The 25,557-nt window shown below is 42.2% G+C and overlaps 1 protein-coding gene across 1 annotated transcript in view; it reads right to left on the bottom strand.

The window, feature by feature from the left end:
- Positions 1 to 21,571, bottom strand: part of RFLNB (refilin B) — a 41,146-nt gene extending 19,575 nt beyond the window's left edge. Inside the window, exon 1 of the mRNA XM_073615148.1 lies at positions 21,262 to 21,571. Coding sequence (XP_073471249.1) covers positions 21,262 to 21,447 — 186 coding nt within the window. The 5' untranslated portion in view covers positions 21,448 to 21,571. The remainder of the gene's footprint in view (positions 1 to 21,261) is intronic.
- Positions 21,572 to 25,557: the final 3,986 nt, after the last annotated feature.

Below are 25,557 nucleotides of genomic sequence, written 5' to 3'. Positions count from 1 at the left end.
AAACGAAGAAATTTTTTTATTCATTTATAGAGCAAAAAACAAAACAAAACCCAGAGGTGATCAAATACCACCAAAAGAAAGCTCTATTTGTATGAAAAAAAGAACAAAATATTCATTTGGGTACAATATTACATGACTGAGTAATTGTCATTCAAAGTGTGAGAGCGCTGAAAGCTGAAAATTGGTCTGGGCAGGAGGGGGGTTTAAGTGCCCAGTAGGCAAGTGGTTAAAATTGAACAGCTACAGTCACATGTATCTTGTATATGACACAACAACACATTCTCCACTGGAACCACTTGTTGTTGTGTCATATACAAGATACATGTAACTGTAGCCATTCAATTTTAATTCATTTTACATGCATTATCCAACATGGAATTTTGATGTTTGCAATAACATGTATATTTTATAACTACTCACACAGGTTGCCTTCAAAGTCCCATCTACCTGTGGGGGTATTCTGTGTTTCTAACTTGTATTAATAGTGTACTTCCAGCCTACAGTAAACATGTCAGCTGTTTTATCCTAAAAAAAAAATCCTCCCTAAAGCTGGCCATACATTATACAATGTTCTTATTAAATTTCCCTTGGATTTACCTTAAACTATTTAGTACAAGGTCCTGCCTGATTGCATACAAATTGAAAGTGTTCAGGTTTGACCTCATATTATATGGTTTTAGTAAATCTAAAGCAAAATTGTACAAGACAATTGTGTAATGTATGGCCAGCCTTACATTAGACATCACAAGGAGCCAGCTATTCCTTATTTTGAGGCAGGAAAGATGCCTTGGTGCACCCTTCTGATCCTGGTTTCACTTATGGGCTCCCAGCTTGACTTTCTAATCTTAGGGCACTGTTCCCTTGTCCAATTAGAGCACCCTAATTAGGGACAGACAGCAGTGGTAAACCAGGGCTTAATTTCAGGGGCCTTTCCATTCCAAAACATTGTAGGTGCATCGAATCATATATTAGGAGAAGTTGTGTTTACTACAGGCAAAGGGTGTATCACCATGGATGTAGTCCAAATTCTTATATTTAAAGGGTCACTAAAGTTATTTTTTTTTTTTTTTTTAAATAACAAACATGTTATACTTACCTCCACTGTGCATCTCGTTTTGCACAGAGTGGCCCCGAACCTGGTCTTCTGGGGTCCCTCGGCGGCTGTCTCGGCTCCCCCCCCCCGCAAGGGCTCAATATCTTCATGCAAGCTCCCTCGCATGGTGTTGAGTGCTTGCGGGCGCAGTCTCGTGATACAGCTGGCAGCCATAGCCGCTCACTGTATCACTCGGCCCCACCCCCCAGCGCGCCACGTCATTGGATGTGATTGACAGCAGCGCGAGCCAATGGCTGTGCTGCTTTCAATCCATCCACTCTAGCCAATCTACGACCAGGCTGAGCGGCGAAGAGGATGTCGGGGGCGAGCGCGGGACTTTCGAGGGGCCAGGTAAGTAAAACGGGGGGCGTTATTGTCGGATGTTTTTTCACCTTAATGCATAGAAACTTTTACCTTTACAACTGCTTTAATATATTTCGGTCAAACAGTGCATCCCACACCAAACAAATGACACGAGTAAATAGTAATTTTAGAAAATGTATTTCACAGTGCTCTTTCTGGAGTTCAGTTGTAAAATGAACACTCTGTTTAGCTATTTTTCCATTTAATTATGAAATGAAAATGTAAAACTCTGTGACATACAGAGTATCATAGTATATGAAATAATCCTTATTAGGCCACAATTAGAGGAAATCCCATAATTTCACTAATAAGAACTAACTAACCTCTGATCAGGAGGAGATATCCCTAAAACATTTACATATGTTTTTTTTTTTGGTAATACAAAACGAGCCATTATTTCTAGGATGAAGGTTACGAAGCAGCATGATTCTGGAAATGGAAACTGGTTTTCTATTCTTTTCAATTTTTTGACAAAGTGAAAACAGAATGCATGTTGAGGAAAAGAAGGTTAGTGATCGGGAGCAAAAGGGCAAAGTGCTTTCAAGGTGTTGAAAACGAAGTACCTGCCTATGTGCTGATTAGATTATACGCACTTATCAGGACCAGTGATATCGCTACAAGTTTAGGCACCTTTCAAAATGAATCCACGTTTGCTTTTCACACCTTATAATAATAATACAAAAACAGTATTGTTCTTAAAATATTTCCCATGTACAGTATGCACATCTGTTCAGAGGCCTGAAAAATCTCACTGGAAATTTCCCACCATAAAATATCATACATTTATGATTTAAACTTTAAAAGCCCTTTGTACCATGTAACAGCCATGGAATGTTCGTACAGTTCTAGATTACTGCCTGACTTAAAGCCCAAATCCAGCCAAAACCTTTTTTTTTTATATATATCCAGTTCGGATACAGAACAATTTTTTTTTTTTTTTCGCATACATTTAAAAATCTTAATTTTCGACAATAAAATTAACGAAAACCCCAAAACTTTATATATTTTCTGAAAGCACAGGCCCTATAGAATAAAAAAGGTGATAGTTGCAAATTTTTGTTTCACAGCTGCCGGCTGTGTGAAAGTGATCAGCAACTTTTGTTCGCTGGCTGAACAAAACCCACACAGGCTGATGGTTGATGCTGTAGCTTGGGATTAAAGGTCCACTCTTAGGACGTACATAGTACGCCCAAAGAGCTGAATTGGATATAGAGCGAGGAAGGGTTAGAATCTCTGTTGAGTTGTTGCGCAGTCTGTGTCCCTGCTGGGATATACTTTCTGTCCCATTGACAGGGTGTCACAAAGTAAAAAGTGGAATATCTCCACAATGGAGAAAGAGACAACAACAAAATCACATTAACTTGGAAGCCAAAGGGAAATCTCCTTAGTAAAGTCACTTAATAGTATTAAAACTTCACAGATAATTTAGTATATTTTTAAGGGTAACTAAAAAAAAAATGTGCAAATAGATTCACAAATGTAAATTTCCCTTTTCCTGCAGGACCAGGCAATGGGGCTAATTTACTAAAACTGGAGAGTGGAAAAGAGGACATGGTAGCAAACCAGCTTCTAATGTCAGCTTGTTCAATTAAAAGAAAAGTCCGGGATTTTTTTTTTTTTTAGGAATCATACTTACCTAGGTGGATGCAGCATCGTTCCGATGCTTCATCTGTCCCCCGGCACCTCTACACTGAGAACCAAGCGATCGAACACCGCTGATCGCTCGGTTTTCAAAGCTCCATGAACAGAGAGCTGTAGACTGTCAGTCACAGCTCTCTGCTCTTCTCCCTCCTCACTCATTGGAGCGCTGGGCAGTAGAGGGGGCGGAGTGGCCATCTCAGGCTCTCAGCGGCTGGCTGAGAGCCTGAGACGGGTGTCAGTCCACGTACCTGGCGGATCCAGACTCCCATTGTCATGATGAGGTGGTGCGTTGGACTGATTTCTGTGACGTCAGCAGAGAGTGGACATTAGCCCGCTCTCTGCAGAAAATGGGTCACAGGAGTGTAAAACGAATTGCACTCCTGTGATCCATAGGAGAAGTAAAGTCAAATGAGCTTTGACAAAAAAAAAACTGTTTTGGAGTGTTGCACCAGATTTTGCACACTCCAGTTTTAGTAAATCAACCCCAATATATTTTCAGCCTAGTGATGGCCAGGGATCTCTGTAGCATGCAATTTGATGGCTATTACCTTTAAAGGCTGGGTGTCTGCAAATGAACATACAACAAAGGTATCCAGCCACCATCAGGCTGTAAACACTTCCTGGACAGTGAAAATATATCTAATAAGTCTGCCTTTGTGGTCTGTACATACAGTATATTTACTAGACTAGAGGGCTCATGGTTCACTTTATGTTAAAACGAATTACCCTTTAAAGGCTTGTACCACCAAATATTTCACTGAAGTTCAGTAGTTAATATTGCTTCCACGGTATTGGGGGCTGAGGTTTAAATGTATTTGGAGTACTGGTGCCAAACATATTGTATGTTTACTAAAGTTTTGAGCTTCCTTATGGGTTTTCAGGTTGTCTTATGTCATATGTCTTCAATTGGTCCTACAAGAGTTTGCTTATGTTTGTATAAATGTGGTTGACGTGTTGAGCTGAACCATTCTCTGCAATCAGCAGGGACGGACGTATAGGGGTCGCAGAAGTCACCATTGCGACTGGGCTCCATCCTGAAGGGGGCCCGTGTGGTCCCCCCCATGCCTGAATTGTTAGAGCAGTGGCTGCATATGAGACCGAGCTCCCCGATCCTCAGCCAATGGGTAAAACGGCAGTGCAGGAGCTCGATCCCACGGTGTTTACACTGAAAGTGAAAGCAAGGGAGAGGAGTCTTGCACAGTGTGTGCTCTCTGCCTCCCCCTACAGCGCAGTACCCGACATGGAGAGTGAAGGTACAGTGCTCCTGCTGCTGATTTTTAAAAAGGCTATCTATATAGAGTATCTCACCAAAGTACACCCCTCACATTTTTGTAAATATTTTATTATATATTTTCATGTGACAACATTGAAGAAATTACACTTTGCTACAATGTAAAGTAGTGAGTGTACAGCTTGTATAACAGTGTCAATTTGCTGTCCCCTCAAAATAACACACAGCCATTAATGTCTAAACCACTGGCAACAAAAGTGAGTACACCCTTATGTGAAAATGTCCAAATTGGGCCCAAAGTGTCAATATTTTGTGTGGCCACCATTATTTTCCAGCACTGCCCTAACCCTCTTGGGTATGGAGTTCACCAGAGCTTCACAGGTTGCCACTGGAGTCCTCTTCCATTCCTCCATGATGACATCACAGAGCTGGTGGATGTTAGAGACCTTGCGCTCCTCCACCTTCCATTTGAGGATGCCCCACAGATGCTCAAGAGGGTTTAGATCTGGAGACATGCTTGGCCAGTCCATCATCTTTACCCTCAGCTACTTTAGCAAAGCAGTGGTTGTGGAGGTGTGTTTGGGGTCGTTGTCATGTTGGAATACTGCCCTGCGGGCCAGTCTCCGAAGGGAAGGGATCATGCTCTGCTTCAGTATATCACAGTACATGTTGGCATTCATGGTTCCCTCAATGAACTGTAGCTCCCCAGTGCTAGCAGCACTCATGCAGTCCCAGACCATGACACTCCCACCACCATTTTTGACTGTAGGCAAGACACACTTGTCTTTGTACTCCTCACCTGGTTGCCGCCACACACGCTTGACACCATCGAACCAAATAAGTTTATCTTGGTCTCATCAGTCCACAGGACATGGTTCCAGTAATCCATGTCCTTAGTCTGCTTGTCCTCAGCAAACTGTTTGCGGCCTTTCTTGTGCATCATCTTTAGAAGAGGCTTCCTTCTGGGACGACAGCCATTCAGACCAATTTGATTCAGTGTGCAGTGTATGGTCTGAGCACTGACAGGCTGACCCCCCACCCCTTCAACCTCTGCAGCAATGCTGGCAGCCCTCATATGTCTATTTCCCAAAGACAACCTCTGGATATGACGCTGAGCATGTGCACTCAACTTCTTTGGTCAACCATGGCGAGGCCTGTTCTGAGTGGAACCTGTCCTGTTAAACTGCTGTATGGTCTTGGCCACCATGCTGCATCTCAGTTTCAGGGTCTTGGCAATCTTCTTCTGGCCTAGGCCATCTTTATGTAGAGCAACAATTCTTTTTTTCAGATCCTCAGAGAGTTCTTTGCCAAGAGGTGCCATGTTGAACTTCCAGTGACCAGTATGAGAGAGTGAGAGCGATAACACCAAATTGAACACACCTGCTCCCCATTCACACCTGAGACCTTGTAACACTAACGAGACATGAGGCCTGGAGGGAAAATGGCTAATTGGGCCCAATTTGGTCATTTTCACTTACGGGTGTACTCACTTTTGTTGCCAGCGGTTTAGACATTAATGGCTGGGTGTTGAGTTATTTTGAGGGGACAGCAAATTTTCACTGTTTTACAAGTTGTACATTCACTACTTTACATTGTAGCAAAGTGTCATTTCTTCAGTGTTGTCACATGAAAAGATATAATAAAATTTTCACAAAAATGTGAGGGGTGTACTCACTTTTGTGAGATACTGTATGTTTGTATGCATGTGTGTGCATGTGTGGGTCTGCATGTTTATGTGTGTGCATGTGTGTGTGTGTATTTATATGTGTATGTATATGTGTATGTGTGTGTGTGTTTACATGCGTATGTATGTATACACATTACTTTTAATCCTGATCCCCTTTTTCTTTATGATTAGAACTGAATTTTTTAGGGCGGGTTCATTATACCAACAAGAAAATACTATTCCTCTGAAAAGCAATGCAGGCTCAGATAGCTTTTCAGAGACATTTGATAGGCAGTGAAGAGGCAATATGTTGCGCAGGGATTGGTAAAATGTTGAGAAACACTGATACAGAGAAACTGATCTCTCCATTTTCCTCCTGCAGCTGCTGAAAGCCTACGGGAGGGAGAGGTGAAGTTGGGGGAAATGGAAATCTCAATTCATCTATATATAGCCACCCCCCCCCCCCGCAGCTTCTTTCTGCTGCCCCCTGTGTGCTCTCCAGCCCTCCTGTACTTTTTCCTCTCTCCTGGCCCCTACCCTTGTACCCACAGCTCCGCAGAGTTCCCCTCTCCCCTCTCCTGCCGGCTGCTGCAGGGTATCTGTCAGGATGAAGCTATTTCTGAATGGAGAGTCAGTGATCCATACCGATCATGGACTCAGTCCATTCATAACTGAAACATAGTAAACTGTATTTACTATGCTTCAGTTTGTGAATGAATGGGCAGCTCTGTACAGAGCTATTCCTGTCTATTCATTCTGTGCAGCTGAGGCTGCGTTCTCAATCTTATTTTCTCTGTCTCAAAGGTGAAACATCAGAGGTCTGCTTAGACCCCTGATATCTTACCAAAGCCCCCCAACGAGGGGCTATTTTTTAAAAATAATATTGTAAAAAAATAGATAAATACATGGTAGAAAAAAAAAAAAAAAAAAGACGCCAGTGGCAGAACTACCAGGGTCACAAACGTCGCATTTGTGCCACCAGGCTCGGAGGGAAGGGCCCCAGCTGGTGGTCAGGGGGGCCCTTCATGGTTTCTTGCACCGGGGCCCTGAAGGTTCTAGTTACGCCACTGGCAATCAGAACACTTTGCTCCAAGTGAATAACAACAAATTTAGCACTGCACCAAAACAAACAACATCTAAACCTAGAAATCCAGAAAGGATTCCCAGGTCCTCCTTCTGCTTCCGAATGGCATAAGCCTGATATATCCTTGAAATCTTAAAATTCTCTGCCCTACAGTTACTATTCCAATCAGTCCAATTTACAAACGCGGAAGAAATAATAAAAAATAGAGCCATACCCCATCTTCTGAGAAGCGGTCTTCGCTAATAGAATCATGAAGCAGGTCCTTCATCCTGCGGTTAATAGTTCCACATCTACTAACACTCTCATGCACAGGTAAAGCACTGGGTGTTATATATTAGAGAAGAGAGATAAGATAAAGTACAGATCTCACCCAAAAAGATAAACATATGGGTGGCCCTGTAATCTGTGAAAAGGAAACCCGCACCACACCTCTACATTATGTCAGGAAAAGCCAGAAATAACGCATGGCCTTTACTCTACAGTGCACAAACAATGACTAGGCTTGTACCAACAAACCATAAATAGATGAAGCACTGTACATAAAGCCATGCTCGCTAAGACAGATGTAGACAAATCAGGTGAAGACTTTTCAAATTAAACACAGGCTGTAGTTTAAGGTCATCCCTAGTACAGACCTTAAAGCGGTATTAACCTCTTGCTTACTGGGCACTTAAACCCCTCTCCTGCCCAGACCAATTGTTAGCTTTCAGCGATGTCACACTTTGAATGACAATTGTACAGCCATGCTACACTGTACTCAAATGAAATTTTTATAATTTTTTTCACACAAATGGAGCTTTCTTTTGGTGGTATTTAATCACCACTGTTGTGCACTGGTAGGTGGCACAGATGGGCACAGAAGCCTTTGCAGAGGCTCTCCATGATCGGGACTGATGTCCCTCTCATAGCCGCCGGTGATCGGCTTTTTTTTTTCGTGAGGAGGAAAATAGCCGGTTACTGGCTCTGTTTACATCACATGATCAGCTGTCATTGGCTGATAGCCGATCACGTGCTAAGGGGTTGGGATTGACCCCTTACTCCAATCTATGATCAGCCGAGTCTCATAGACTTGCTGATCACAGAGCGCGCCACGCACGTCCTGCAGGGGGCATGCAGGCTGCTCTAATAAAGTAGGCAAAGTAGGTCGGCGCTGTAGCCGTCTTTCAGCTATAGCACGAACGGGAAGAGCTTAAACGCAAAACCAAAAATGTAATATATTGCAGCTATCCAATCATTAGACATGGAGGCTAAATTGGCTTTCTTTTTTAGGCTTAGAGCACCTACAATCTGGATGAAGGAGCACAGGGGCACCTTTGGACAACAATATTGTCAGTCCGGGGGCAGAGGAATGTTATATGGATTAGCAGATTTACACTAACAAAGTGGAGTCAAACTCCAGCTCACACTGCAGTTACATACAGTAAGCAGTTACAGCAACAGTTTTTATTCTGGGATAAAGGTTTTACATGAAAAAAAAAAAGCTGATCGTTGTAAGCATTCCTGTCAATGTTAAATGGTTTGTCCCAACAGAAAAAGCCTAAAAAACGATTGCAGCCATTACATATTAGAACATGTTCGAAATTGCTGGAACTCGCACTTGGCTTTCAATAATGAGACTGCTGCACAAAAAGTAGTTGAATACTGTACTACAAAACACCATAGAAATAATGAATGTTCACTATCTCAACCAATGTGTTTTAAGATTATAAAAAATCACCTATACTCATATATATATATAAATCCATACAGTGCAAAAAAAAAAAATGAAAACATTTCACAAAGTGAATATTTCATATAAAGTGCAATGAGCAAATCCATATAAAACTGGATTTAAAAAAAAGCAAAAAAATATAAATCGTGACTGTATATCTCATGTGCAAGAATTCACTAGTGATTGTAAAACGTAAATTAAAAAATGTATAAAAAAATGACAGTCCAATTAATGTCCATCCCAGTGCAGAGAAAGAACGTGCTCTTGTGCTATCCACTGTAATGAGTCACTATTATAAGCTTCACTTACACCCCTGTGCTAATGCAGACAAACAGGCTGCATACCAGAACATATGATCCCACAAGGGGATCAAGAAGCGCTTAGAGATATCCTCTTTAGGGAAGCCCAGGCTCATTCACAAGTGGTCTCCCAAACGTTGTTGGAGATTGAGTAAATGTACAAGGCATACAAACATCCCACAGCCACGGCCATTCCACCGCTCTATCGGATCGTGTATGCTGACGTCACACCGCTAGCTCTGACCAATGCGTTTCCCCTCAATAAGCGTCATCTGGGATTGGAGGCTGTAAGAACATGTAAGGCTACATGTACACTAGCCTACGCTACCATAACCATGGCCATCAGAAAACACAAAACGCAGCAAAAACGCAAACCACGTTTTTACCATGATTTTGCTGTGATTTGCGTATTCCCGTGACCGGCGCAAAAAACGCCAAAAGCTCCTAAACTCAAGTTTAAGAGATGCCAAGAGTTGCTAGTGTACATGAAGCCTAAGAAGGTAAGCTGCAAAATAATAAATGTTTACTTTTGGGTTTTTAAAAAATAAAATAAAACCCTAATATATGGAGGGGTAGCAGAAAAACTACAGAAAAAGACGTTAGTGATAACAAAAAAAAAAAATAGAGAGCAAATCTACCCTAAAGAGGTTATGATGGGTTGAATATTCATATAACTGTTTAATTTGACTGACAGTCAATATAATGCCATTAAGAATAGGACTATGTAGGAGACCTGATGCAAACAGAGAACAGTTCTTTTAACGTCTTTGTCCACACAACAATATACTGCATCTGTCCTGAAACACTTAACAATTTGAGAAAGTCACACCATTAATATGCCAGGTTACTAAACTGTGATATACAGCGAAATAGTTACAAAGCCCTGCATGCAATGGCAAACTAAAAGGGTCTGTTCATTGTACTATTGCAAGCCAGATGAACCCAACTACCACCTCGTATGGAAAGCTAAATGAACAGTTACAAGTAGGCACAATCTCCATTTTGCCGTGGAAACCGGATCCAATAGATCCACATCTCATCCACTGAGAAACATACAATTCAGCTTGCTTTCCAGTATTATCTAGCACTTTTTTTACCCTCTCTGCTGGCAAAGGGTAAAGGTCTTTATTCTGAGATTTTTGCAAAAGGTAAAGGTTCTGGGATTTTTTGTATTTCATGTGGTTCACACTAAGCTTTTCGCCCTTAAGTGGTAAGCTGACCGTACACTAATGGGGCGTACACACGGTCGGACTTTTCGACCGGACTGGTCTGACGGAAGCCGACGGACCAAATCTGGCAAACAATCCGATCGTGTGTGGACTTCACCGGACCTTCAGCAGACTTTTCTAGTCGCAAATCTGACGGACTTTAGATTTGGAACATGCTTAAAATCTTTACGTTGTAACTTGGCAAAATAATATCCTCACTTCAGTTTTACATACTTGTCTAGAGACACTATCTCTATTCCTGGAGTTATTCAGTAAATTTGTCTATATCACCATCTACTTAGGACCTTCTATCTCCTATACAATTTCCGTTTGGTTCCTCTACATGATATATTATTCTAAACACCACAATGCCTTTTAGCTACATATTCCATTATACCTCTTATCCACAATTTTTTCTATCACTCTAATTCAGTGGTTCTCAACCGTCTAGTGCCATGACCCCTTGATAAAATTTCCCAAGTTGTGGGGACCCCCTAACAGTAACATTTTCATAAAGTGGGTTGTCAGCACCCAAGGCAAGACCAGTACTGTATTTATCGGTTTATAACAGGCACTTTTTTCCCCTTAAAATGAGGGAAAAATCATGGGTGCGTGTTATGCACCGATCCCCGCCGATCTCCGCTGATTGTGAGCGGAGCGAGCGCCAGCGATATACACATAGCCGAGTGTACTCGGCTATTCTTGGCTCTACTCAGTCAAGGGCGGGACATCGGCTATGTGTTTGTCGGCGCCGCTCATTCCTCTCCTCTCGCAATCAGTGGAGATGGGCGGGGCTGCGAGAGGAGCTGAAACTAGCCGAGTACACTCGGCTTTGTGTATCTCGTCGGCACTCGCTTCTCTCCGCTCACAGTCAGTGGAGATCGGCGCCAATTTTATATAATAAGCAGCTGCAAAGAGACTGGCAAGGCTGCAGAGGCACTTGGCAAGGCTGAAAAGGCACTGGGCAAGGATACAGAGACACTGGGCAAGGATACAGAGGCACTGGGCAAGGCTGCAGAGGCACTGGGCAAGGATACAGAGACACTGGGCAAGGATACAGAGGCACTGGGCAAGGCTGCAAAGGCACTGGGCAAGGTTGCAAAGGTACTGGGCAAGGCTGCAAAGGCACTGGGCAAGGCTGCAGTGGACACTGGGCAAGGCTGCAATGATGGACAAGGCTGCATTGATGGGCATTTAAATGTAAGTTTTTTCCTTAAACTTCCCTCCTAAACTTGGGGTGTGTGTTATACGCCGATAAATACGGTAATTTGCGCCCCTAACCAACGGACATTTAACGCTCCCTGAGTCCCTTCCACTCGTACAGTATTAAAACCCCTTATGGTACATTTTAGGATGTACTACTCTCTCTTTGTTCTCATTTCATTCCCTTTTATCTCTCTCTATCCTAATGTCTTGTTTTTTTCCCCATCCCTCTCTCTAGCCGTCTTTCTTGTTCTTTCAGTTATTCTTTCTCTCCCTTTTTCTTTGTTCCTCCCCCTCTTTTCCTCTCCCTTCCATGTATTCTCTATTTGTATTCCTTCTCTTACTCCTTGGGGTGGAATGGGATGAGTGGCAGTGCTGGCGGGGAGTTGGGATGAGTGGCAGTGCTGGCGGGGAGTTGGGATGAGTGGCAGTGCTGGTGTGGGGTGGGATCAGTGGCAGTGCTGGGGGGAGTTCTGATCAGCCAACATAGGTGCTCTTCATCAAGGTCATCTGCTGATCAGAGAACTGTAGTGGGGACTTTTAATGGCAACTCTAAACACAGGTAGTGTTACTCACTGTGTCTCCGGCTTCACTGTGTCTCTAGCTCTGTGGTGTCTCGCAGCAGTGACAACTATGCCGAAATCAGCCCCTCCCACTTCACATTCCTCACCAGTCACCTAACCTCTAGTCTCTGCCCACCAGCCATGCCATGAACTGAATGGGCGGCTGCGAAGAGGCTGAGTGGGCGGCCTCCAGGAACAGCCCAACTGCACGGCCACAGGCTCCAGGGACAGCAGACGCGAGAAGGCTGGGAGAGCGGTGCGGGCTTCAGGAACAGCCTAGGCTTCGGTGGCCCCTGGCAAATCGTCATCGTCATTTGACCCCCGAGGGGGTCCCGACCCCAAGGTTGAGAACCACTGCTCTAATTACTCTCTCTAGAGACTTTATATCATAACCTTTATCATAGTTATTAAATGTTCTCCTACACATATGAGTCTTCATTTCCATAATCCCTAAGATCTGTCAGCCTTTAAACATTTCTAATATGGGTTTTAAGTGTGTTATTAAGATTTATGTGCTCTGTAGTTGGTTTTGGAATACATTTTTACATATGTTTTTCTGTATGTACTTCCTTGGTATCCAGGATTTATAACTCCAATGCCGCGTACACATTGGACATTCCGACAACAAAACCGTGGATTTATTTCCGACGGATGTTGGCTCAAACTTGTCTTGCATACACACGGTCACACAAATGTTGTCGGAAATTCTGAATGTCAAGAATGCGGTGATGTACAACACGTACGACGTGCCGAGAAAAATGAAGTTCAATAGCCAGTGCGGCCCTTCTGCTTGATTCTGAGCATGCGTGGAATTTTGTGCGTTGGAATTGTGTACACACGATCGGAATTTCCGACAACGAATTTTGTTGTCGGAAAATCTGAGATCCAGCTCTCAAATTTTTGTTGTTGGAAATTCCGACAGCAAATGTCCGATGGAGCCTACACACAGTCTGAATTTCCGACAAAAAGCTCACAACGAACATTTGTTGTCGGAAAATCCGACCGTGTGTATGCGGCACAAGATTTAACATCACCATAGACTGTAGGTACTAGATTTATTTTTAATTGTTCCTTACACATGAGTACTATCTGCCGATAGTAAAAACTTGTAAGTTTACATAACAAAGTGTATGCTTGACATAATATACCCTTTTATCTGGGTCTTTGCTTGCACCACACTTCTAAGGTGACAACAATACTAAAGTAGAGTACCTTTGTTGGTCTTCATACCGTTCCTTGTGTCCCTGTGGAACCCCCTTGAAACCTGTTCCCAGGCTATACATGGGACCTTCATTTCAAGATTAAGCCCAGAATATACCCATCATGCAACTGTCAAATGTCAGAGCCCATTGATGTTGTGGCACTTGACAGTTCAATGACCAGGACAGGGCTTCATGTTGACTTTGAGGTCCTGAATCTAGGATCCGAACATCTTTTTACAGGGAGTGATTTGAAGAATAATACAGGTACTTACAGGCACCACACAATCACTGCACTTTAGCATTGCTGTTACATTTATGCCATGTCAGGTTTACTTTAAGAAGTTAATTATATCCCTTGTTTTTACTCTCATAGACATTCGTCCAGGAAATGTGAACGTACATTTCTTCTGCGTGAATTAGGGAAAAACAAATGTTATTGGGCTTTTTTCTCATCTGAACAAATGTTTTTTTAATGGGTAGTAGTAAAATACCACATTATGGCCACTAGATGGAGGTTGAATCTTTGTTATAAGAGATACAGTGTAACAATTCTAGCAGGTTCTGCTATCTTTGTTTAAATCGTCAGTCCTCTGCACTCCCGCAGTGGTAATCTTTTGGAACTGTGGGGGTTAATTCAAGCCGCTGAGCCTCTCACGGGCACTTGTCAAGGATCCTGACTATACCCACTTATACCACCCCCTCCTTCCTTCATAAAGTTGTACTATAGTTTTCCCCCAATGTAAAGCGCTCTATGAATGAAGGAGGCAGACTTTTCATTCATCCATCCATCCTTCATCCATAAAATGCTTTTGATTTTGGGAAGTTATAGTACAGCCATACCTGGAATAGACGGGTATAATCTACATCCTTGATGAGTGCCTGTGACAGATCCAGCGGATTAAAAAAAAAACACAGCCCCAGAAAATTACCACTGTGGGGGTATGGGGTGGGGACAACGGGCTGAAGATATAAATAAAGAGAGCATTCACCATCATGAGACATTTCTCATTCAATGTAAGTATCATCCCTTGTGCTGATTAGAAGAAAACAAACTTAAAGTGGAGTTCCACCCAAAAGTGGAACTTCCGCTCATTATACTCCATCCCTCCTCAGGTGCCACATTTGGCACCTTTCAGGGGAGGAGGGGAGGCAGGATACCTGTCTTTCACAGGTATCCTGTTCCCACTTCCGGGAGTCCGGGCCATGGCCCATGACGTCACTGCCTGGGCTCCCTCCTCCTTCTCCGGCCGCCAGGCCAGTAGGAGAGGGGAGCCTTGCCTTGCGCATGCGCAGGAGGGTTCCCGGCGTGAAGCCGTAAGACTTCACTGCCAGGTTCCCTTACTCAAAATGGAGGCAGCATTCACCCGACAGCTGATGGAAATATCAGCTACGATGTCGACATCGCTGGACTCCAGGACAGGTAAGTGTCCGATTATTAAAAGTCAGCAGCTGCAGTATGTGCAGCTGCTTGCTTTTAATTTTTGCAGCGGTGGGCGGATCTCCGCTTTAAGCTTTAACAGTACTGTATGGTTTCCTTCTTACTAAGTGCTGTTATATGTAAATTTGTTAGGAGTACTAGATAACACTAGGTTCTGCTAGGTGTGTGTGTATGGGCGTGCAAATGTGTTGTTTGCATGAATATGTAACTTTGTAAATTGTTGAAAAAAACAAAATGCAAATATCTCTTCACCACACAAGTCAAACATTGGCCAAATTAGGAAGAAAATGACAACAGGTTCAGTGGGTCCACAATCACGACAAAGGAATTCAGACAAATTGCTACCTACTATTAGAAATGAACGATCTATTAATCAATCATTAACCACCGCAGAGTCCATTGGAAGGATGCCCACAATTACAGGACACTAGGAAGCAGAAATGACTTTGGAAAAACCCAGGCAAGGCCTGCATCATAACTATAATACAGCAATCACTTATCATTTCTAAATGCAAATGGAAAATAACATTTACAAATGACAATGCCTTTTAGTTCCGTGCAGGTCTTCCAGAATTCCAGTCTATTTTCAAGTCTAACAGCTGTTCATTTTAACAGGCGAGCCATTATGTAGCCAAATAGTGGAAGTGGGAAGCAGAGCAGTCAGAGCTCCTAAAAGAAGAATAATCAGTGCGAGCAATATATAGGATTGTCGCCAGTGAGAGTTAATGACCTGACTATTATTCATTTTTAAGGTACTTATATAGCGCCATCAATTAACGCAGCGCTTTACATATCTATTGTACATTCACATCAGTCCCTACCCTCAAGGAGCTTACAATCTAAGGTCCCTAACTCACATTCATACATACTAGGGACAATTTAGACAGGATCCAATTAACTTACCAGCATGTCTTTGGAATGTGGGAGGAAACTGGAGTACCCGGAGGAAACCCACGCAGGCACAGGGAGAACATGCAAACTCCAGGCAAGTAGTGTCATGGTTGGGATTTTAACCAGCAACCCTTTTTACTGCTAGGCGAGAGTGCTACCCACTACACCACTGTGCCGCCCACTAACCAGGGCCATTCCACATACACATTTCCACCACCATATTTAAAGGGGAAAAAGAATGGAATAAATGGGAGTTATTTACTAAAGGCAAATCCACTTTGCACTACAAGTGCAAACTACAAGTGCAAAGTGCACTTTGCAGTCGCTGTAGATCCGAGGGGGACATGCAAGAAAAAAAAAAACAGCATTTTAGCTTGTACATGATTGGATGATAAAATCAGCAGAGCTTCCCCTCATTTCAGATCTTCCCCTTAGATTTACAGCGACTGTACTTCTAAGTGTACTTTCAGTGCAATTTCACGTGCACTTTGCATTCAAGCCTTGGGCTTGTTTTTGTTTCATCCATCAGTACCAAAAATCCTTATAAATCCACCTGATGTTGTCTTAATTGGTCCTTTTGTATAGGAGTTGTTGATTTATAGGTTCCTTTGGGACTTGGATAGCTCTTTATAGCCCAGCATAGCAGCATGGTTGAGCACTGCTGTGTGTGTATAAATACACACATATATATATATATATATATATATATATATATATATATATATATATATATATATATATATATATATATATATATTTATTTATTTATGCACAATATATATATATATATATATATATATATATATATATATATATATATATATATATATATATATATATAGGCAAAGGAGGATGATATCAGCTCTTCATCCAAAATAAAAGCCTTGGTGCTCCACGCAAAACAGATAAAGTAGCCGCAAGTATTGGAGACACTCGAAGGGCTTCTGCAGATGACCAAGGAGGACAGTATAATAGTTTTATTGTTCCCACATTTGGGTGAGTCGCAGCCTGAAACAACTGACTTAAATGTTACTCACCTGTGACCTATGACTCACCAAAACATTGGTGCAAAAAAGCTGTTATACCATCTTCCTTCTTCATTCGTGGAAGCCCTATGTGTGCATACTAGTCTACTCTACTTATTGCTATAGTATATACTATACTAGTCATATATATATATATATATATATATATATACACACAGTTCCTTTAAAAAGTATTCACACCCCTTGAAATGTTCCACATTTTGTCATGTTACAACCAAAAACATAAATGTATTTTATTGGGATTTTATGTGATAGACCAACACAAAGTGGGACATAATTGTGAAGTGGAAGGAAAATGATAAATGGTTTTCAATTTTTTTTACAAATAAATATGTGAAAAGTGTGGCGATTGAGTCAATACTTTGTAGAACCACCTTTCACTGCAATTACAGCTACAAGTCTTTTTGGGGATGTCTCTACCAGCTTTACACATCTGGAGAGTGACATTTTCACCCATTCTTCTTTGCAAAATAGCTGAAGCTCTGTCAGATTGGATGGAGAGCATCTGTGAACAGCAATTTTCAAGTCTTGCCACAGATTCTCAATTGGATTTAGGTCTGGAGTTTGAATGGGCCATTCTAACGCATGATGAATTTGCTTTGATCTAAACCATTCCATTGTAGCTCTTTCTGTATGTTTAGGGTTGTTGTCCTGCTGGAAGCTGAACCTCCGCCCCAGTCTCAAGTCTTTTGCAGACTCTATCAGGTTTTCTTCTAAGATTGCCCTGTATTTGGCTCCATCCATATTGCCATCAACTCTGACCAGCTTCCCTGCCCCTGCTGAAGAAAAGTATCCCCACAACATGATGCTGCCACCACCATGTTTCACGATGGGTATGGTGTGTTCAGGCTGTGCAGTGTTAGTTTCAAAAAGTTCAATTTTGGTCACATCTGACCAGAACACCTTCTTCCACATGTTTGCTGTGTTCCTCACATGGCTTCTCACAAACTACAAACGGGACTTCTTTTGGCTTTCTTTCAACAATGACTTTCTTCTTGCCACTCTTCCATAAAGGCCAGATTTGTGGAGTGCATGACTAATAGTTGTCCTGTGGACAGATCCTTCCACCTGAGCTGTAGATCTCTGCAGCTCCTCCAGAGTTACCATGGGCCTCTTGGCTGCTTCTCTGATTAATGCTCTCCTTACCCGGCCTGTCAGTTTAGGTGGATGGCCATGTCTTGGTAGGTTTGTAGTTGTGCCATACTCTTTCCACACAGGTGGACTCTATTTACTAATTAGGTGACTTCTTAAGGCAATTAGTTCCACTAGATTTTAGTTTGTGGTATCAGAGTAAAGGGGGCTGAATACAAATGCACGCCATGGTTTTCAGACATTTATTTGTAAAAAAATTTGAAAACCATTTATAATTTTCCTTCCACTTCACAATTATGTGCCACTTTATGTTGGTCTATCACAAACAATTGCAATAAAATACATTTACCTTTTTGGTTGTAATATGCCAAAATGTGGAAAATTGCAAAGGGTATGAATACTTTTTTAAGGCACTGTTTAGTACAATACTATGCTATACTAGTCTACTATACCTATATATATATATATATATATATATATATATATATATATATATATAACCTTTATGATTATTTTTGTTGAACAAAACTCACAAATTCAATATTAACTGTATGCATATTACAGTCACTAAGTGGTTGGCACTTCTGCCTAGCAGCACTAAGGTTGTCAGTTTGAATCACAACCACGGCACTACCTGCCTGGAGTTTGCAATTTCCCCCTGTGCCTAATTGGGTTTCCTCCATGTATTCCGGTTTCCTCCCACACCCCAAAGACATGTTTAATTGGCTCCTGTCTAAACTGGCTCCAGTAGGTGTATTTATGTGAGTTAGGGACCTTAGATTGTAAGCTCCTTGAGGGTAGGGACTGACGTGAATGTATGATAAATATGTAAAGGCGTGCGTAAATTGGCGGCACTATATAAGTACTTGTAATAAATAAATATTTCCCTGTGAACATACAGTATATGCAAGTTATCTGCTACAATACTTTGTGTATATGATTTGTGGGAAATTATTTATATTGCTGTGCTTTATCTGTGAATACAATAAATACATCAAAACAGAAATGAGCGCAATGTACAGAACAAACAAAGCCCTGGTTATACACAGATCTTTGTATCAGGTATTGAACAATAGTGTTTCCCATACACTAATTCCTTTAATCATAGGCTGTCCTTAGTTGAACAAGCCATGTTGTCCCAGATAGTGGAGAGAAGGGTGAGTCTAGGAAGGAAATATTGTATTACAAGAAAGACATGTGAAGAGGCATGTATTAGTGTGAGAGCTAATCTCAGCTAACAGCACAGACTTCTAGTAATTCCGCTCTCTTTATCCAGATCACATATCATTTAAGCTGAATTCACTGTACCGGAGGCTTTTCTCCACCTTCTACCTGCTTGTGCTTGTCTGTCTATACAGTACTGAATACAAAGGTTATTTTAATAAAAAGAAAAGCGGAAAGGGAATAATATAGTGAAAAAAGAGAGCATTGCACAGATGTTGCAAGTCTGTAAAATGTGAAAACACACTGACATAACAGTACATTATTCAGCAGATGGAAAGCTGCAGCTGCAGAGCTGACATCCTACATATACACTACATGCTGCCCTAGTAATAACAAGGATCTCTGCGATCATTCCTGTCTACTATTAGGTGGGGGTGTCTAAGGACATTTAGGGTCAGCTGCCTACTAGAAGGGAAATCCTATGTCAAACAATGTACAGTGCTAGAGCAAACACTGATCCTCATCACATCACTAATCATCTCTTTACTGATCATCATCACATTGCATCACTGATCATCACCACATTACTAATCATCACAGATCATCAATACATCACTGATAATCATCACATTACTAATCATCACTGATCATCATCACATCACTGATCATCTCATTACTAATCATCATCACTTTGCATCACTGATCATCACCACATTACTAATTATCACTAATTATCATCACATCACTGATCATCTCATTACGGATCATCATCAGATTGCATCACTGATCATCACCACATTACTGATCATCACAGATCATCGATACATCACTGATCATCATCACATTACTAATCATCACTGATCATCATCACATCACTAATCATCTCATTACTGATTAACATTAAATTGCATCACTGCTCATCACCACATTACTAATCACCACTGATCATCATCACATCACTGATCATCTCATTACTAATCATCATCACTTTGCATCACTGATCATCACCACATTACTATTCATCACTAATCATCATCACATCACTGATCATCACCACATTACTAACCATCACTAATCATCATCACTTTGCATCACTGATCATCACCACATTACTAACCATCACTAATCATCATCACATCACTGATCATCACCACATTACTAACCATCACTAATCATCATCACATCACTGATCATCACCACATTACTAATCATCACTAATCATCATCACATCACTGATCATCACCACATTACTAACCATCACTAATCATCATCACATCACTGATCATCACCACATTACTAATCATCACTAATCATCATCACATCATGATCATCTCATTACTGATCATCATCAGATTGCATCACTGATCATTAGCACATTACTAATCATCACTAATCATCAATACATCACTGATCATCACCACATTACTAATCATCACTAATCATCAATACATCACTGATCATCACCACATTACTAATCATCACTGATCATCATCACATCACTGATAATCATCACATTACTGGTCATCAATACATTACTGATCATTACCAATCATCGTCACACATAACTGATCATCAATACATCACTGATCATTATCACATTACTGATCATCACTGTTCGCATCATTGATCATCATCACATCACATTATTGATTATCATCAAATTGCATCACTGATCATCATCACATCACCGATCATTATCACATCATTGATCATTATCACATCACTGATCAACACTATTACATCAGTGATCATCACATTGGATCACTGATCATCATCACATCACTGATCATCACTTATCATTGTCACATTACTGACCATCAATACATTTCTGATCATCACTGATCATCATCACTTTACTGGTCATCACTGATAACATGATTGATCATCATCACATCAGTGATCATCATCATATTACTGATCATCATCACATCACTGATCATCATCACATCACTGATCATCATCATATCATATTAGTGATCATCGTCACAGCACTTATCACCATCACATTGAATCATTGATCATCATCACATCACTATTTTTCAATACATTACTAATCATTATCATATCACTGATCATCATTAATCATTATCACATAACTAATCATCGATGCATCACTGATCATTATCGCATCAACAATCATCATTACATTACTAAATACTAATGATCACATTGCATCACTGATCATCAATACATCACTGATCATGGTTCATCCCATTACTGATCACCAATGATCACATCATCAATGAACATCACATTGATGGAACACGTTGTGCCCCCTAGATTCCATGGACCCAGTGGTTATTATCTCTGCAGGCTCTTATGTGACAGTCCAATGACCTGTAGTACATAGAGAGGACTGTACTCACCACCCGCACTGTCTGCCCGGACACCTCCTGATCAGAGGACTTGTCTGCTGCTGCTGGGCTGAGGAGCCAGTTGCTGGGACAAGGACTTGGGGGGAGTCCTGAGTCTGGACTGTCCAGCACCCTTTCCCCCTTCTTCTTCATGTCCAGCAGCTCAGGGACATCCTGCAAGGCTAGCCTGCCAACCATAGCTGCCCTTGCTCCAGTCTGGGATGAAGGTGTCAGTGTAGAGAAGAGGGAGGGAGGGCTGTGTGCTGTAGTAGTGGGAGCTGCTGGAGAAGTCAGTGAGTATAGTGAGTGTAGAGATCCGCCCCACATGCCTCCCATCAGCCTCCTTCCAGCTGGACTTGCAGCCTTTATTATTAAGCTGGAGTTAATTGTTAATATGCAGGCATGACAGTTCTCACGCCTCAGGACACTGACATAATAGATCCCCTTCCTAAAATGGGATTAGTGTGTGCCTGCCTGTCTGTGCACTTCTCTGTCTATGGCATGCTGACATTGGATCGCTCCCTATGCTCTCTGTACCAGGACTGAGGGGTGGCTGTGCGCCTAGACCATAATAGTCCATAAGTGTCACCGTCCAATGACTGGTGACACTCAGCCAGGCACATGGGGGCCAGTCAGTAAGGCGTCTGTCACACATTTCTGGCGGTGTGGATGTGGTCAGTAGCCTTGCACCAAATTCACGGAAACCCTGCACCTTTTTCATTGTTAAAGTGACGCTAAACAATATCCGAAGGGCTCATTTTCACTAGCATTAGCCTATTGGAAGGCAGTTTGAAGTGGGTCGCTCTTCAGAGGCATTTCACAGGCAGTGCAGAGGTGTTGTGTCATTCCCTCAACACCTGTTTAGCCCCTAAAACTGGCACCACTGCAATGCAACACATGCATTGTGCTTGGGGGACACTTGCAGTGCAGCTCCATTCACCTAAATGCCACAGAGAACTTAGGAAAGCAAAGCATAGCAAAGCATGTATACAACCCCATCTGCTGTTTTTGCAGCTTTAGGGGGTAGAGGTTTGGGGACAGTAAAAACGCAGCTCAAACGCACATTTTTATCGACCCTCTCCCATCACAGGTGGATATCCTTATTCTTTTAAAATAATCCATACACATCTACTACTTCATGGCCCTGTAATCTTTTTTTCATGATTTTTTTATAGTGTTTTTATGTTTTGCTGCTCTTTGTAGTGTCCTTTGTGAGCTCTAGAACCTCTCCTTTTCCCTTCTGCAGTCCAGGTCAGTTGTGATCATGTACTTTGCTCTATGAATAATACAAATCCCATAGTCCATAGTCTAGCTCAGAAGTGGGCAAGAGAGGGTGGCTACATTCCTACATATCATGGAGAACTAACGTGGCCACCCTCTACCAGTAAGTCTTATCACAGCAGCAAAACTCTTTTTTTTTTTTTTTAGATTTGGAGGAAGCTGAGAAAAATAGAAGGTATTTTTTTTTTTTTTTGAGTTAAGTATACACACTTGAATCATTTTTTGTTTTTTTAAATCAGAGTTTAGTGTCTGTTTAAGCTGGCCATCAACATTAAAACTTCTCTCACTGAGCCTGCAGAGCTGAACAAGAATAATCTTAACCTTGTGCCACCCACGAAACATGTGTGCGGTGGCAAAAGGGTGGAAGTTAACACCTATTCGGCGCTGAGCAGGCAGTGTTTCTGTGCTAAGACAGCTCTCGGTCTGGAATACCAATCAACAGCCAGTGGGGCTGATTTACGATCATGTGATCACTGTGACAGCCAATCACAGTGGTCACATAATTGCCATTTCTTCCTGCACCCCAGCTGTTCAGAACTTTTTAAAGAGACACTGGGGTGGGTGGGAAGGGGTTACCATGTATGGCCAGCTTAAAGGTGAACTCTGTGGAAAACAAAATCCTTCTTTCCAGTGCTGCTGCCCCAAAACTGCAAGGGTTATATGCTAATTTGGGTCTAGTGGGACCAGAAAAAAATGTTTTACTTTCCTGATCCTGTACTCCTGCAGGCTCCTTCTGCACTGCTAGACTAGTCCCCACAGCCTCTTTTCCACTATACTCCAGCAGCTGGGCACATTTGCAGTAGAAGTGAAGACACCAAGGGCCAGTCAACCACTGGAGCATAGGAGAGAAGTAGAGAACACTCACCAGTGGGGGGAGTGGGGTATGTGTCCCTTGTGCTAATGCCTTTCTGTTAGGTGAAATGGGGTATGGGTCCCTTGTGCTGATGCCTTCTCTGTTAGGTGAAATGGGGTATGGGTCCCTTGTGCTAATGCCTTTTCTGTTAGGTGAAATGGGGTATGGGTCCCTTGTGCTAATTACTTTTCTGTTAGGTGAATGGGAAATGGGGTATGTGTCCCTTGTCCTAATGCCTTTTCTGTTAGGTGAAATGGGGTATGGGTCCCTTGTGCTAATGACTTTTCTGTTAGGTGAAATTGGGTATATGTCCCTTGTGCTAATGCCTTTTCTGTTAGGTGAAATGGGGTATGGGTCCCTTGTGCTAAATAGTTTTCTGTTAGGTGAAATGGGGTATGGGTCCCTTGTGCTAATGACTTTTCTGTTAGGTGAAATGGGGTATGGGTCCCTTGTGCTAATGCCTTTTCTGTTAGGTGAAATGGGGTATAGGTCCCTTGTGCTAATGCCTTTTCTGTTAGGTGAAATGAGGTATGGTTCCCTTGTGCTAATGTCTTTTCTGTTAGGTGAAATGAGGTATGGTTCCCTTGTGCTAATGCCTTTTCTGTTAGGTGAAATGAGGTATGGTTCCCTTGTGCTAATGCCTTTTCTGTTAGGTGAAATGAGGTATGGTTCCCTTGTGCTAATGTCTTTTCTGTTAGGTGAAATGAGGAATGGGGTATGTGTCCCTTGTGCTAATGCCTTTTCTGTTAGGTGAAATCCTCCTCCATCCATGCCCCTCCGACCACCGCCTCCTTAAAGTGGTTGTAATGGCACAAGGTTTTTTACCTTCATGCATTCTATGCATGAAGGTAAAAAACCTATTATGTGTAGCAGACCCCCGTCTCGATCCAGCGATGTCCACGAGAGCCTTGCCTCTCCAGGGACTCGCACTCCTGATTGGCTTTTGGCAGCAGCAGGAGCCATTGGCTCTCGCTGCTGTCAATCAGGAGATGAAGGTGGCAGGGCCAAGCCACGGCTCCGTGTGTAAATGGACACACAGAGCCGCCACTCGGGAGCGCGCCTGCTTGGGTGCCCCGGGCAGCAACCTGCTTGCTGTGGAGGCACCTACAAGAGGGAGAAGCGCCAGAGGATCCTGGCTGATCTGTGCAAAACCATTGCACAGAGCAGGTAAATATAACATATTTGTTATTTAAAAAAAAAAACAAGACTTTAGTATCACTTTAATCTTCTGGTTCAGTGGTGGATTATGGAACTGAGGGAGCTAGCACACTGTCTCATCAAAGAGTGTCCAACTTTACCCAGTCTTTATGCCCAGCTCCTTCATTCATAGAAGCCGTACTACAGCTTCTATGAATGAAACGTGATTTATGAATGGAGGGCAGGCAGATGGTTAATAGGTCCATCCCCTCCATTCACAGAGTTATGTAATTTATATCAATTTTTATGTTTTTTATTTTGGCTTTAACCCCTGCAGTGCGGGGGTAGCCCCACTGCAATGGAGGAGTTTTTCCTTTCCCAGGACTGATTGAGAGAAAGCACTGGATTTTCCCACCCACTCGAAACAACGTGGATGGACAGAACTCCAGTGCTGACTATTGTGTTCCAAACAAACCAGCACCTTCAGCTGTCAGAATACCTGAACAGTGCCTGTATCTTACTGAATGCAGAGGCTGTTGAGCCAAGAATTTTCTGCTTGGCTCTTTTGACGACAAAAGTTATTAGAAGTATGGATTTTTGTTGAGCCAGGTGATGGCAACTGACCCACGGAAACAAGTTTCAACCGACTCAGCAGGAATTCTGCTGAATCTAAATTCAAGCCCTTGTATGGCCAGCTTCAGTACCAATGTTTATTGTTATTTATAGGGATGAGCCGAACACCCCCCGGTTCGGTTCGCACCAGAACCCGCGAACGGACCGAAAGTTCGCACGAACGTTAGAACCCCATTGACGTCTATGGGACTCGAACGTTCGAAATCAAAAGTGCTCATTTTAAAGGCTAATTTGCATGGTATTGTCCTAAAAAGGGTTTGGGGACCCGGGTCCTACCCCAGGGGACATGTATCAATGCAAAAAAAACTTTTAAAAACGGCCGTTTTTTCGGGAGCAGTGATTTTAATGATGCTTAAAGTAAAAAAAAAAAAGTGAAATATTCCTTTAAATATCGTACCTGGGGG

This window comes from Aquarana catesbeiana, linkage group LG02 (assembly GCF_042186555.1).
Source record: "Aquarana catesbeiana isolate 2022-GZ linkage group LG02, ASM4218655v1, whole genome shotgun sequence".
NCBI lineage: Eukaryota > Metazoa > Chordata > Amphibia > Anura > Ranidae > Aquarana > Aquarana catesbeiana.
This window is presented reverse-complemented; position numbering and strand designations above follow the sequence as displayed.